The 14310-nt window shown below is 48.1% G+C and overlaps 1 protein-coding gene across 6 annotated transcripts in view; it reads right to left on the bottom strand.

The window, feature by feature from the left end:
* The window catches only part of HTT (huntingtin), a 127559-nt gene that overhangs the window by 52051 nt on the left and 61198 nt on the right, over positions 1 to 14310 (bottom strand). For all 6 annotated transcript variants that reach the window (XR_015165073.1, XM_086404555.1, XM_086404556.1 and 3 more), the window contains 8 exons: positions 13230 to 13376; positions 11410 to 11530; positions 9827 to 9903; positions 8688 to 8839; positions 7660 to 7862; positions 6751 to 6877; positions 4826 to 4953; positions 3134 to 3244 (listed from right to left, as the gene is read on the bottom strand). Coding sequence is in view for 5 of the 6 variants with exons in the window: in XM_086404555.1 (XP_086260681.1) it covers positions 3134 to 3244; positions 4826 to 4953; positions 6751 to 6877; positions 7660 to 7862; positions 8688 to 8839; positions 9827 to 9903; positions 11410 to 11530; positions 13230 to 13376 (1066 nt within the window). In the remaining variant the exon portion in view is untranslated. The remainder of the gene's footprint in view (positions 1 to 3133; positions 3245 to 4825; positions 4954 to 6750; positions 6878 to 7659; positions 7863 to 8687; positions 8840 to 9826; positions 9904 to 11409; positions 11531 to 13229; positions 13377 to 14310) is intronic.

The raw sequence follows: 14310 nt of genomic DNA, 5'->3' as shown, positions 1-14310 counted from the left end.
AAAACTGACCTTTATCAGTCCAGTGGCTACTGCTGAGTTTTCCATATTTGCTGGCACGAGTGCAGCACTTTCACAGCATCATCTTTTAGGATCTGAAATAGCTCCACTAGAATTCCATCACCTCTACTAGCTTTGTTCATAGTGATGCTTCCTAAGGCCCACTTGACTTTGCATTCCAGGATGTCTGGTTTAGGTGAGTGATCACACTATCGTGGTTATCTGGGTCATAAAGATCTTTTTTGTATAGTTCCTCTGTATATTCTTGCCACCTCTTCTTAATATATTCTGCTTCTGTTAGGTCCATACCACTTCTGTCCTTTATTGTGTCCTTCTTTGCATGAAATATTCCCTTGGTATCTCTAATTTTCTTGAAGAGATCGTTTGTCTTTCCCATTCTGTTGTTTTCCTCTATTTCTTTGAACTGATCACTGAGGAAGGCTTTCTTATCTCTCCTTGCTATTCTTTGGAACTCTGCATTCAGATGCTTATATCTTTCCTTTTCTCCTTTGCCTTTCGCTTCTCTTTTTCTCAGCTATTTGTAAGGCCTCCTCAGACAACCATTTTGCCTTTTTGCATTTCTTTTTCTTGGGGATGGTCTTGGTCACTGCCTCCTGTAAAATGTCACGAACTTCGGTCTATAGTTCTTCAGGCACTCTGTCTATCAGATCTAATCCCTTGAATGAATCTATTTGTCACATTCACTGTATAATCGTAAGAGATTTGATTTACGTCATATCTGAATAGGCTAATGGTTTTCCCTACTTTCTTCAATTTAAGTCTGAATTTGGCAATAAGGAGTTTATGATCTGAGCCACATTCAGCTCCTGATCTTGTTTTTGCTAACTGTATAGGGCTTCTCCATCTTTGGCTGCAAAGAATATAATCAATCTGATTTCGGCACTGACTATCTGGTGATGTCCATTTGTAGAGTCTTCTCTCGTGTTTTTGTAAGAGGGTGTTCGCTATGACCAGTGCATTCTCTTGGCAAAACTGTTAGCCTTTGCCTTACTTCGTTTTGTACTCCGGGGCCAAACTTGCCTGTTACTCCAGATATCCCTTGACTTCCTACTTTCGCATTCCAGGCCCCTATGATGAAAAGGACATCTTTTTTGGGTGTTAATTCTTGGAGGTCTTGTAGGTTTTCATTGAATCGTTCAGCTTCTTCAGCATTACTGGTTTGGGCATAGATTTGCATTACTGTGATATTGAATGGCTTGCCTTGGAAACGAACAGAGATCATTCTGTCACTTTGGAGACTGCACCCAAGTACTGCATCTCAGACTCGTTAGTTGACTGTGAGAGCTACTGCACTTCTTCTAAGGGATTCCTGCCCACAGTAGTAGATATAATGGTCATTTGAATTAAATTCACCATTCAAGTCCATTTTAGTTCACTGATTCCTAAAATGTTGACGTTCACTCTTGCCATCTCCTGTTGGACTACTTGAAATTTACCTTGATTCATGGACCTAACATTCCAGGTTCCTATGCAATACTGCTCTTTACCACATTGGACTTTACTTCCATCACCAGTCACATCCACTACCAGGTGCTGTTTTCGCTTTGGCTCCATCTCTTCATTCTTTCTGGAGTTATTTTTCCACTGATCTCCAGCAGCATATTGAACTCCCTACTGACCTAGGGAGTTCATCCTTCAGTGTCCTATCTTTTTACCTCTTCATACTGCTCGTGGGTTCTCAAGGCAAGAATGCTGAAGTAGTTTGCCATTCGCTTCTCCAGCGGATCACGTTTTGTCAGAACTCTCCACCGTGACCTGTCGCCTTGGGTGGCCCCACGCAGCATGGCTAAGAAACTGAGAACAGGTTGAGAAGAGGCTGGTGCTGTTGGCTCTGCGAGTCCAGGGTAACAAGGAAACAAGTCCCAGGCAAGAACATAAAATCACAGGATAACAGGGACACCCCATTCCCAGCCAGTAAGGGGTAGGAGGGACTACATTTATCCCACAGCCAAACCACCAAAAAAGCCAGATAATACATGAAACCACAGCTCCAAGACCGTGATCACCAGGCACCAGAGGACAGGAGTCCTTGAGAGATGGGAAACAAGCTGGTCAGCCGAACGGCTGCCCTGCTCACTATGCCCCTCGGAGAGCTCCCAGGAGGGGCATGAGGACGAGGGACGGAGCAGAGACCAGGAGCCCCGAGTCGAGAAGGAGCTGGGAGTCCGGGAAACGGACTCAGTGAGGGTTCCAAAGAAGAGTGGCCTCCCAGAGAGGACCTGAGGAGGCCCCGCAACGCTGGGCGGGGAGGAGGCGGGCAGAGGGAGCAGCGCTCAGAGCTCACACAGGCCCGGACAGTGACCCCTCTCCCTGTGGGTTCGCAGCCCCGGGCTGAGCCAGAGAGCCCTTGCCTCGGGCGGAAGACTTAGCCCTGGACTGAGCACTCCTCCACCCCCTTCTGAGTTGACATGTGGGAAAAGTACAAGAGACAAGAAACAGAAGACAATGTGTACAATGACTGAGACCAGGTAAGCTTCACGCACGTTGAGAGAAAGACGGGGAGAACGAGCACGGCGAACTGCACGGTAGCCCATGTTCAGCGTGGGCTTTCGGAAACTCACTGTGGAGTTCATTAGACACCACGATGCCCCAGCCAGACAGGTGGGTCCACACACACCAGAGCAAGTGGGCAAGGTGCTGACTGTCACATCTGGATGTGGACACAACAGGGGCAGTCACTGCACGGCCCCTTAACTATCCCGTCTGCTTGACCAGGTCCCCACGACAGGAGGGTGGCGGGCAGAGGTTAGTCACTAGGCTCAGCACCAAAGTCCACAAGCCTCAAGCACAGCTCTGCTCCTTCCTAAAGCGCCACCGAACAAGCCCTCACTGTGACTGCTTGGACTTTTCAACATGCAGCAGGTCAGAGAAGGCAAAAGATTCAACAGTTTTAAACCCAGTAATTTTCTAATTCAACTGTGAAAAGAGAATACAAACTGAACTCCCCTCAACGCGAGGCTAAGATGAAAATCAGACTCAGGTGCCCAGACTGAAGAACCTGCTCCCTGCTTCCCAAACGTGCCAGCATGGTGGGCTCCCACTCCAAGGCACCTGGCCCAGAGGTGCATTTCAGGCGTGGCAGCCACAGCTCAATAAGAAGACAGGAAACACAAACCTTCCCGATGTCCTGCAGCGTCGCCAGCTCCAGAATCTGAGACAAAACGTCCAAGGCAGAGCGCAGGAAACCCCCAAACTTCTCGCTGCTGCTCTGAAGATCCAAGGTGACCTGGGGGATGAGGAGGGAGACGAGAACAGGCATCGCTGGGGCGGCAGCCTCCCGGGCACCTGAGACAGAACCACGGTCTGCGCTGGCAGCTGTGCTCCACCAGGCAGCCCAAGGCTCATCTTGGTGGGGGTGGGGGTGGGGTGGGGGTGGCTTCTATTTGTTTGCTTGTAGCACTGGGGAAACGCCTTGGAAAGGAAATTACTCTTCCAGATAGCTACATAAAAACTGATTTTCAAAGGCATCTTCCAACTTACATTTGACACTATTGAAAGAAATAATTCCTAACCTTCTATCATAATGAGAAAAAATGCTTAATGCCCATCGTAACCAGTACCTGATAAGCAGCAAAAAAAAAAAAAAATTGAATGTAAGTCCTTTTCCACACCAGGGTGTCCCTGGTGGCTCAGGTAGTAAAGAATCCGCCTGCAATGAGGGAGACCCGGGTTCGATCCCTGGGTCAGGAAGATCCCCTAGAGGAGGTTGTGGCAACCCTCTCTAGCATTCTTGCCTGGAGAACCCCATGGACAAAGGAGCCTGGAAGGCTGCAGTCCATTGGGTCACAATCAGACATGACTGAGCGACTGAGCACAAGCACAGCTCTTCCACACACATTAGGACCCCTGGAAGAACCATTATCAGATCCGGACACAGCCTTTTAGTCTGGGTATGGCAAGATATTAAATTAGTCTAAGAGGTATTAAGTTAAGATCCTAAAGGGCCAAGCTTAAGTCAATTTTGCAGCAATTTCCCCCATTTAACAGATGGAGAGGAGGATCAGGTCCAAGGATAGAACATGTAAGAACAAAGGTGAGAGGGAGAGACTGAAAATAAAAACCGGCAAAACCCTCGCAAAGACACTACACTAAGTAGAAAGCAATTTGCTCAGTGAAGTAAAATCTAACCACTGCTGAAAAAGGAAAAAATCTCTTTCTCAGAATGAGAAATATACCCATGCAGAAGAGTCAAGAGAGGAGATGGCTGTCCTTCCAGAAACCCGCCCGCAGGCCTGGCCCGGGGATCTGGGAGCTCGGCCGGGAAGCCGTCCGCTGGACGGACACCAGCCCTCCTGAGAGCCGGGGGCTCACTGTGCCGGCCTGTCTGGATGCGCGTGTTCAGGCGGGACACCTGCTTTCCTCTCCTAGCATGGCCGCACACTTGCTCTAGTGAGTGGTGGGGGTGTGGTCCTCGTGGCCTCATGGGGGCAGAGGTTGCTCCAGACTCCGCCTGCATCCTCCCCATCACGGGCTGGCCGTGTGTCCTCCCTACCCCGCTGTGAGGAGTCCGCACTGTGAGCGCGACCACGTGCTGAGTCCTAGGAGTCCGTCCAGCCGATCTCTGAACGTGGGTGCTCTTGGGAAGCCCAGACCCAGCACCAGTAGATCATAAAGACATCACTTTCCCAGTAAAAATCCTAACCTTTTGTATGATGGAAGCTATCATAAACAAAGCCGAAAAAGCTAATCGTAACTCATATCCCTAAGGCCCTCTCACTTATACATGTCTGTAAGCTACAATTGTAGGAAATATGTCGACAGTCCCCTGAAATGTGTGAGAGCAAGGGTATTTTTACAAAAGCAGTACCTTGTAGTTGGCGTGAGTGGCTTTCAGGACGTCGTGCAGTTTGAGGTAAGAAGGCAGGTGACAGAAGCTTCCCAGTGACGAGGACTTGTTTGTGGCGACAGGCCCCGAGGTTTCAGGTGGCCGAGAGGCTTCACACAGACAAGATACACTTTCACATCAAAAGGACACACTCGCCAAGTTTAAAAGAGATCCCTGTAACAATTATTTTTAAAGTATTCTAGAAGGAGATCAGCCCTGGAATTTCTTTGGACGGAATGATGCTAAAGCTGAAACTCCAGTACTTTGGCCACCTCATACGAAGAGTTGACTCATTGGAAAAGACTCTGACGCTGGGAGGGATTGGGGGCAGGAGGAGAAGGGGACGACGGAGGATGAGATGGCTGGATGGCATCACTGACTCGAAGGACGCGAGTCTTGGTGAACTCTGGGAGTTGGTGATGGACAGGGAGGCCTGGTGTGCTGCGATTCATGGGGTCGCAAAGAGTCGGACACGACTGAGCGACTGAACTGAGGATAAAATGCCACCTTTTCCTGCCTTTTTGATTAATTAGAAGTAGTAAGAGACTGACTACTAAACATTAGTAGACTCTGAGCACCTCCCAAAGATAATACAGTAAAATAAAAAGAGAAAGAGAAGACAAGCGTGATGCTGGAGGTGTCTGCTTTGGCCTGGCTGCAATTCAGAGGAACAACCGGCTCAAGGGCCTTCAGTCAATCTGAAAACCCCCCAGAGCACAAGGCTCCCAGGGGCACCAGGGGGATGGCCCCCAGCTGACTGAGGTCACGAGCCCTGTAAGCAAGTCAACAGGGGTGCAGTGAGCATGCACGGATGACCGCGCGGGTCACACGCTATCACTGAGCTGGTACTAAACACAAAATGCTACAAGGCCTTACAGATGGGTGGTTGGGGTCCTTAGTTTATCAATCATCAGAAAGATGACCAGTCACATACTGATGACTAAATCTGCATAGTTCTGAAGCTTTTTAGATGCTAAATCCCCAGTGGAACTGCAATCCTTAGAAAACAGCATCTTTTCAAATGCTTTATACAGGAAACTAACTCCCTCTCGGTCCAGTGCTCAGGACCCGGTGTTTTCACTGCCAAGGACCCAGGTTCAACCCCTAGTCAGGGAACTAAGATCCCACAAGCCATGCAGTGTAGCTGAAAGAAGGAATAAACTTCCAACAATAATAAAATGCTCAACATGAACGCTTTATAAGCAGAAATGAATGGAAGAGTCACGTGCGGCCCCAGCACTGGGAGGTGGCACGTGACCACGTGTGGTGGGGTCCAGTCGCCTGCCCGCAATGCCCACCGTGAGGGGCACAGACGGCACCTGTCACAGGCAGAGCCCACGGGCACTCTGGCCCCTCTGGCCTGAGACCCCGCTGCTGCTGCTGCTGCTGCTGCTGCCCAGCTAGCATCTGTGAATTCTTCAGGTTTGGCTCACTCAGATGGTTTCATCCCCACTCTCCTCCCTATGCGGCCTTTCCAAATGGAGGGTTTCCACTTCCTACTTCATTATTCTCACCCACTACCTCTGTTCCCAGCCGTCTACATCGCCTCCCTTCCTGAAAATCAACGAGAAGAGCAGAAGGGAGGAGGCGCAGGGCGCAGGGAGCACAGGGCGGGCACCTGTAGACGGCTGGGACCCCGAATAATTAGAACACCACACTCAGACGTGCTCAAGGCCAAAGTGTGCTCTGTGTCCTCTTAGCAGTTAACACCGGAAACCACACCTGGGGAAACCGTTTCTGTGGTTTCGTTCCATGCATTTTACTCCCCAAACTCCACGTCATCCATCAGCCCGGACCTGACCAGAAGTGTTGGGTCCTAATCGCTGTGACACAGTTGGCCCCCGCCCCTGCCCCGCCCCACCCTGCCCGCCTCCCAGCCCGGGCCCTCGCCCCGACCGGCCTCACACCTGGACTGGCCTCGCTGCCTTTCTTGGGACTCACAGGCACAGACGCCTGCTCTCCTGGCTCCTTCTCTTTCCCTTTCCGTCGGATTGGGCTCAGAGAAGGCGGGTTTGTGAGAGAAGGCAGGGCTGCCTAAAACAGAACACAAGACACTGTGAAGGAAATGTAACCAACACAAAACCGAGAACTAGGCTATTGTGTGCTTCACCCATCTGTGGAAAAGAGTCAACCCATGGAATTCATTTCTTTTGTTTGAATCTGCATCTGTGGGGCTCAGAGTCTGTACGCACACTGTCTACTTTAATCCACACGACAATCATCCATGGTGGGAGGTGGCCCAGCACTTCCTAATGGGAGCACTGTGAACGCCAGAGGCCGGAGAGGCCTCAGCAGGCCACAGGGGCTGCAGGAGGCTTTGGGAGTCCAGGCCTGCCACCTCCAAGAGTGAGCACTCGGACACCCTCCGGGGGCCAGGGCATGAAGCAGGGTAGGGAGCAATGCTCCGAACTCCATTTCAAATGAGACAGGCTCAGCGATGATGAAGGGACTTATTCAAGGTCACAGCCAACAAGCAGCTGAGCTAGGCAGCAACAAACCCAGACTCTTCATGAAGTCCACACTGTGCACACCCATGAGAGAACGCAGAGCCCCAGCCCGCACTGTGGGAGGCAGAGGCACGGGCACCTTGGCTCGCTGCTTGCCCAATTCAAGATCTAAGAAGTCACCTTACACCTTGGAGCCTTGCCTGCAAAGCGGACACGGGGGCTTAAGGGCTGACATCAGAATGGACTCCGAGGCAGCAGGGAGGGGCTAGAGAGAGCCCGGAAGCAGGCGGCTGCACTGGGGAGACCCGCGTGTCTGGGAGCCCCCGCGCCACGCGAGCTGCGGGAAGAGCTGCCCAGGTGAGGGGTTACCTTCACTGCGGGTCCCGGAGCCACATCATCCAGGACGTGTGCGCAGATGTTGATGACCTTCAGCAGGTGGGAGAAGAGCTGCTCCACCATGGGCACCAGGGTCCGGTCACCCAGGGCCGGCCACGCCTCCTCCTGCTTGGTGGCTGCCGTGCTGGCCTCATCTTCAGAGGCCCACGAGCTCCTCAGAGACCTGGGGGCGCTGGCTGCGATACGGGCACACATGTCACCCCCCAGCGCCAGGGCAGGGGGCAAGACCAAGTCACTCAAACCCGTCCACATGGGGTGTCTGCTGGACACCCCCTGGGGTCAGCTGATGCCTTGGGTTCCACAGGAACCTGACATTTCCCTGTGTGCCCACTTGCCATGAACCCACCCTCATATACCCCCAGGACGACAGTCCCCTTCCTGACCTAGACAACTCAAGTTCACCTGGCGATCGAGACCTGCGGATTCTGTCTCCGTTACTCTCTTTTAATTGGTTTCTTCAACACAAGCCACAACCATCACCCTGTTCAGACTCTCTCCATCTTGCCTTAACTACGAGTTTCCCTAACTTCTCCAATCTGTATTCGCATAAGCCAAGTGGTCTTTCTAAAATACTGACCCGATTGTTAGTCCCTTTCATGAAGCTCTCCAGTGACCTCCCAGAGCAAACGGACTAAGTTCTCACTACTGGAGACAGACTGCTCGCCGGCCACATTCTCCATCCTCATCGTCACTCACGTGGCATCCAAAACTGTCAGCTCCGACGCCACACGCAGCTTGCTCCACGTCCCGTGCAGCACTCTGCGCGCTGTGCCCTTTCCTGCCAGCCGACAAACCCTGTCCCTGTCCTAATCCCCCATGGGGAGCATCGCGCCCCGCCGCGTTGACACGTGTCCTTATGAACTCCTACATTTGAGCACGCAGCCCTCTCACTGCCTCCTTACTGCCCGGGCACCCAAGACAATGCCTGCACACAGTGCCCGCGCAAATGAAATCAGAGGTGAGTTTACCCACAGCCAAGTGTTTCAACTCAGGGCCGATACCTGCCAGCAAGTTCCCGGCTAAGATCAGAGCATCCTGGTGGGCGGAGAGATCCAGCGGGAACCAGGCAGACGACAGCAGGGTCAGGATCATCGAGACCATCCCCACGGTGCAGCTCTTCCTGGACTCGTCTGAGGCACTCAGCGGGGGCACTCTGGAAGCGGGATCAAATTACAGAACAATGCTGAGCTAAGTCTTGCCTCCTCTTATGAACCAAACAGAAGATTATGGCTATTCATTTCATGGCTGCTCATAAAGCGATTTTACTAAATTGTAAACTAGCATCTTTCTTGTAACCACAGGTCCATAAAAATCACCTGAAAAATGAAATCAGGGAGAAGATCTGATTGAAAGTATAAAGAATCCACCTGCAATGCAGGAGACCCCGGTTCAATTCCTGGGTTAGGAAGATCCACTGGAGAAGGGATAGGCTACCCACTCCAGTATTCTTGGGATTCCCTGGTGGCTCAGCTAGGAAAGAATCTGCCTGCAATGCGGGAGACCTGGGTTTGATCTCTGGGTTGGGAAGATCCCCTGGACAAGGGAAAGGCTACCCACTTCAGTATTCTGGCCTGGAGAATTCCATGGACTGTATAGTCCATGGGGTCACAAAGAGTCAGACACGACTGAGCGACTTTCACTTCACTTCACTTCATTAGGGCCATCTACGGGAGGAAAATCCTTTTCATTTTTAAATGAGAACTGCTAATGTAAGTACAGTAGTTCCTAAAAGACTCTTGTAACTGATCACGACTTTGCATGATAGATCACATCTGATTTCAAACAAAGAAAGTTTCTAAATTTTTAATAGTAGTGAATAATTTTGGAGAGAATCAAGCCAATTAGAAAAGTATTTTGCCAGTGTATGCAAATTCCCTTCAATGAGACTGCAAGTCACACCCTCAAATCCTCCAAATGCTGATGAGTGAGCATTTCACATCGAAAAGAATCACAAGTAATTCACTGCTTCCAAGTCTCCTGTCACTAGCATCCAACACAACTAACCGGGAGAAGCAAATATTCCAGTGGGTGTTTCCCCAAAAGGTAACACTGATGAGAGACTTCACAAGAGAAAAAAACAGGATCCGTATAACCATGATTGTATCACATGACTGTAGTCATGTGCCAAGGAAATACATACCCGCAGTGCCAACCCAAACTCCAAATGCAAACTGGGAAGGCAGTTGAAAGTAGACACAGAGCTTCACAGCATCCAAACTAAACAAGAAAGGAATGGTAAGATCACACCAAAAGGGTTCATTACACTGACCGTCCTTTTACGCTTTATAAAACGTACGAACAATGAAAATAAAGTCGGGCTCTGTACCCAGGCACAGGACATCTGCCCTCCCACAGAACAAGTTCACACCGGAGAATTCAGACACAGCTGGACAACCGAGATACAGGTTTAAGGAGGGTCCTTACATCCAGGGAGGAGAGGCCAGCAGGGAGGCACCTCCTCTAGTTGGCTTTAATCTTCCTGTGCCCTCCTCCGCCCCCCAGCTGGAATTCCCTTCTCCCCTTCTCCGCTTCTTCCCCCTACCCCACACCGGCCATTCCTGAGCTCAAGCTAATTAATGTCCATCTTCCTGACCAGACTTAAAGAACCACAGGGCAAGGATTCTTCTTGTTTTTACATCCCAAGCCTAGAACAGTGTCTGACATATGGAGGTCACAATAAAGACAGATAAAATTTATAACATTTTGAACAAATCAAGGGAAGCCCAAACTACAGACAGCCCAAACAGTATTTAAGTTTGAAAGGCACTTATATAGTATCAAGAGAGTCTAATCACAATTGTCTGAGTTTTTACAACAGGAAAGCATTCCTTCTGTCACAGAAAATAAAGGACAAGGTTTAAGCTGCTAACTCAGTGAACTGGCACCACTTTTCATATTAACATTCTTTTTTCTGATTATGGAAATTACATGTGTTCATTTTAGAAAATGTGTGATATCTTAAAAAGAATAACCATTCATAAAGTTAATTTTAGTTCTAAAATTAATTTTAGTAATTAAAATTAATTACTAAATTAATTACTAATTAATTACATTCTAAAATTAATTTTAGTAATTTTCTGCCAATTATCCTCCTGAGTGAGAGAGGTGTTTCCGTGAACGTTACTTCTCACCACCACTACACACCAGCGCGCGGTTCCGTTCTGTGCGTTTTTCACTCGGTATTATCATCTAGAGGCTCCCTCTACAGACTGTTACAAATGCTCCAAAGCATCGTACTAACAGATGCACAAATAAACACTTCAGCATCTATACAGAATTTAGGCATCTTCAGAATTTATCCAGTAGAGAATTATTGGACATTAGACTTCTTTGTACTTTCAGCATCATAAGTAATGATACAGATAATCACACGACACAAAAATCTTTGTCAGTATTTCCAAGTTTTTCTTCCTCTTCGTATATATTATAAAGTCCTTGAGTCAATTATTTTAGAGATATTTTAAACTGCTGATATACTACCAATTTGGATTACGGTAGTTTTTCATTATTATTTCTTCCCAGATGGGCTGAATGTTTTTTTTTTTAAATAAACATGTATTACTTTAATAACCTGAAAATAGTTGTTTCCATTTTCGTTGGAATAAACCAGGGTTTTATTAACAGAAGCCCACATGTAAGAGCTCTAATACAAGTATCCTATCATGAAGAACAGACCACACAAAACTACTGAAATTAACTCATTGGCCCAACCAAGAGACTTACTGTGAGTGCCCTCGTGGTCGATGTGATCAGTTCATGAGAAACCGCTGCAATGACTCTCGAGAGGTTATTTTCCAGAGTGACATCTGTGATGCTTGGTAACAGGTTATAGCCTCTATAAATTCTAACGAGAAAGATACAGAGAGACTTAAAATCTCCCATTAAAGTTTATGACATTCTCAGAATTCAAATGGCGTTTAAATACTTAAGATTAAAGGCCACAAGAAGTTAAAGCAGTCTTGACTTTTTAAGTTACAGGAAAACTGGAAATAAATGTGGTCATTATTCTACAAAGAAGGATGAAACAACCCGTCCCTCCTCCAACACCCAACCACACCAGAGGATCAACACTCCCCTCAACACAGCCTCGGCTGCAGCCTGCGTGCCGATTCAAAGCCGCCCGTTTTCAAGCTTTACATTATGTCCAATGGGAATCTACTCCTGATTCCAAACAAAACAAAGTCCTTTCCTACTACAAGACTGTCACTTTTTCCGCATTCCATTCACGGCACACATGAATTTCAATCCCTCCTAGTGGTTACATACAAATTCTAATTCCCCAACCACACAGAGGAAGCCCAGGCAGGGTGAGTGTCGATTCACTTCTGTTCCCCTCGGGTCTTGTCCACAGACACACTCAACGATACACACTAAGGAGAACACATTTTATCTCCTTACATAAATCCTGCAAGTACAGCGCAAAACCGGGATTTGTGCTTATCATGCAAGAACCAAGCTGAACAAAGCTGAATGTCGGGAGGACAGTCCGAGTTTGGACTGGATATTTTCACAGCTGTAGTTACTAACCAATTTTAATAAAATATTATACGTATCTCTGTTGGCATCTAATGACATTTAGAAGATGCAACCTTGTTGACAAGTTACTTATCATAAGCTTGTATAATTCCTGATAATGAAATATTCTTATATTGCTTCTGCTTATCTTAAAGGAACATTTATCCTGAATCTTTTCAAAGAAAGAAAATGCCAGTTTTGAGGTTAAAAAAAGGAAATTAGGAAAAAAATTATTTCCATGTTTTTAAACAACCTTTGCATTAGAAGAGATATTTATTAAGAAAAAATAGCTTCAAAATTTGACAAGCTGAGCTTCAAATTCAGAACAAACTGTCACATGGACATTTTGGCTTCAAAAGTCATTTAGCCCATGTATTTTTTTAAAATGCCATTCAGGAAAAAAGTATCACATAAAAGCTAATTTTTTAAATAACATTTAAAACACAGAGAATTCTTTAAAAGCATAATAGTCTTATTATCATTTCTGCAACCTTCCTGGCAAACTGAAATTTTAAAGAAAATCAGAACTTCATTAAAGCATTTCTGATGATTACTTTTAGTCTATCCCACTCATCTGAGAATCAGAGAGAGGGCTGTTTAGTCATTTGAAATTGTATTTAAAGACCTTCACAAAAAAATGTGAATAATAATAATTGCTAATCACTTAACTAGTGGATAACCCTAAATAACACTGACACTCTTTAAGAGCCTGCTAAAATTAATGCTATTACATAACCATACTCTTAGATAACACAGAGAAAGTGAAAACTTTAAGGACAAGATAGAGCATTAGAGTCCTACAGAAAAATACAGTTGTCAGTATGTGGCTCGTAACAAACGAATCTTAAGACTTGTGATGTCACTGCTGCGTGGCTGCAGCAGAACCTAAATAAAGAGGCTGGTGGTAAACCCTGAGAGACAGAAGCATCCTATCGAAGGCAGCCCACCTGCTCAGACACCCTCACTAAAGCATTTTCTCTAGAAAATGCAAGCTTTCGATGAGTGCCCACATGCCTTGCTTAGCGTACCTGGTTACGGCGCTGACGGAGAAGTGGGAGGGAGGCTGCGTCTCGTGCATGAGAAGCGTCAGGTACACGCTGCTCTGGTCTCGTGCCACGGCCACCACTGGGTCCGCTTGTCCTTGGTCGCACTTGTAAAACAGCTTTGGGACGAGCCTAACATAAAAGTCAGGTTTATTTCCCTTAGAAAGTACGTGAAACCCCTTCTAATTACGCCAGGCCCTGTGTCACCATCAAGCTCGGCAGCACCTACCCACAGACACGTCTCCTGAGCGGCGGCACTGGTCAGGCACGCCCCACACCCCCGCTCTGAAACGACCAGGGGCTGGACTTTCTTCTCGTCATCACACAGTTACTTACGGCTCTCTCCACAGATTAACTCCTCTGAGTTCAGAAGCCCTCCGAGTGCTCCTCTAATCGCCTTGACCAGCGTCAGCAGGTGCAGGAGACTGCCCTGAGCAGGAGTCGCCGGGGCGGGGCGGTGGGGGGGTGCGGGGCCCTGCACAGGAGTCACCCAGGTGGGCCCCTCCTCACTCCTGCGACTTTCTCTGCAGGACCGCCCCCACACCCCCAGGGGCGACGTCCCAGCTGAGGCCCGCATCTCAGGCCAACTCTGAGGTGGAGGCAGGGAGCACAGGGGCTCTGCATGAGCCCTCACACACCTACGGGCCGGCCTGTAGCTTCCAGAAACAATCAACTGTTTTAAAACAGTGGTGTGTGAACTCCATTAACTTTAGTTAAAGTCTCTTTCCTCCAGGAAGACCTGGCCATAAATACCATTTTTTCCTAAGGTTTAATAAATTACTGTCATAGAGAATCCCATGGATGGAGGAGCCTGGTGGGCTACAGCCCATGGGGTCGCAAAGAGTAGGAAACGACTGAGCGACTTCACTTTCACTTTCATAGAAAATGGTAAAGATTCAAGATCTTTGGTCAAGCAAGTCATACAAACCCAGTTAAGTCCCTGAAAAGGCACAGCTCACAAGCTTTGGTTGCTTTGGTTGATAGGCACATGGCCACACCAAAAACCCCTGGAGAAGGGCAAGGCTGCCCACTCTGGTGTTCTGGCCTGGAGAACTCCACGGGCTAT

Source organism: Bos grunniens, chromosome 6, assembly GCF_055505025.1.
Source record: "Bos grunniens cultivar Pamir isolate PY7600 chromosome 6, Bosgru_T2T1.0, whole genome shotgun sequence".
Classification (NCBI taxonomy): domain Eukaryota; kingdom Metazoa; phylum Chordata; class Mammalia; order Artiodactyla; family Bovidae; genus Bos; species Bos grunniens.
The sequence above is the reverse complement of the archived record's forward strand: the minus strand, read 5'-3'. Positions and strand labels throughout refer to the sequence as shown.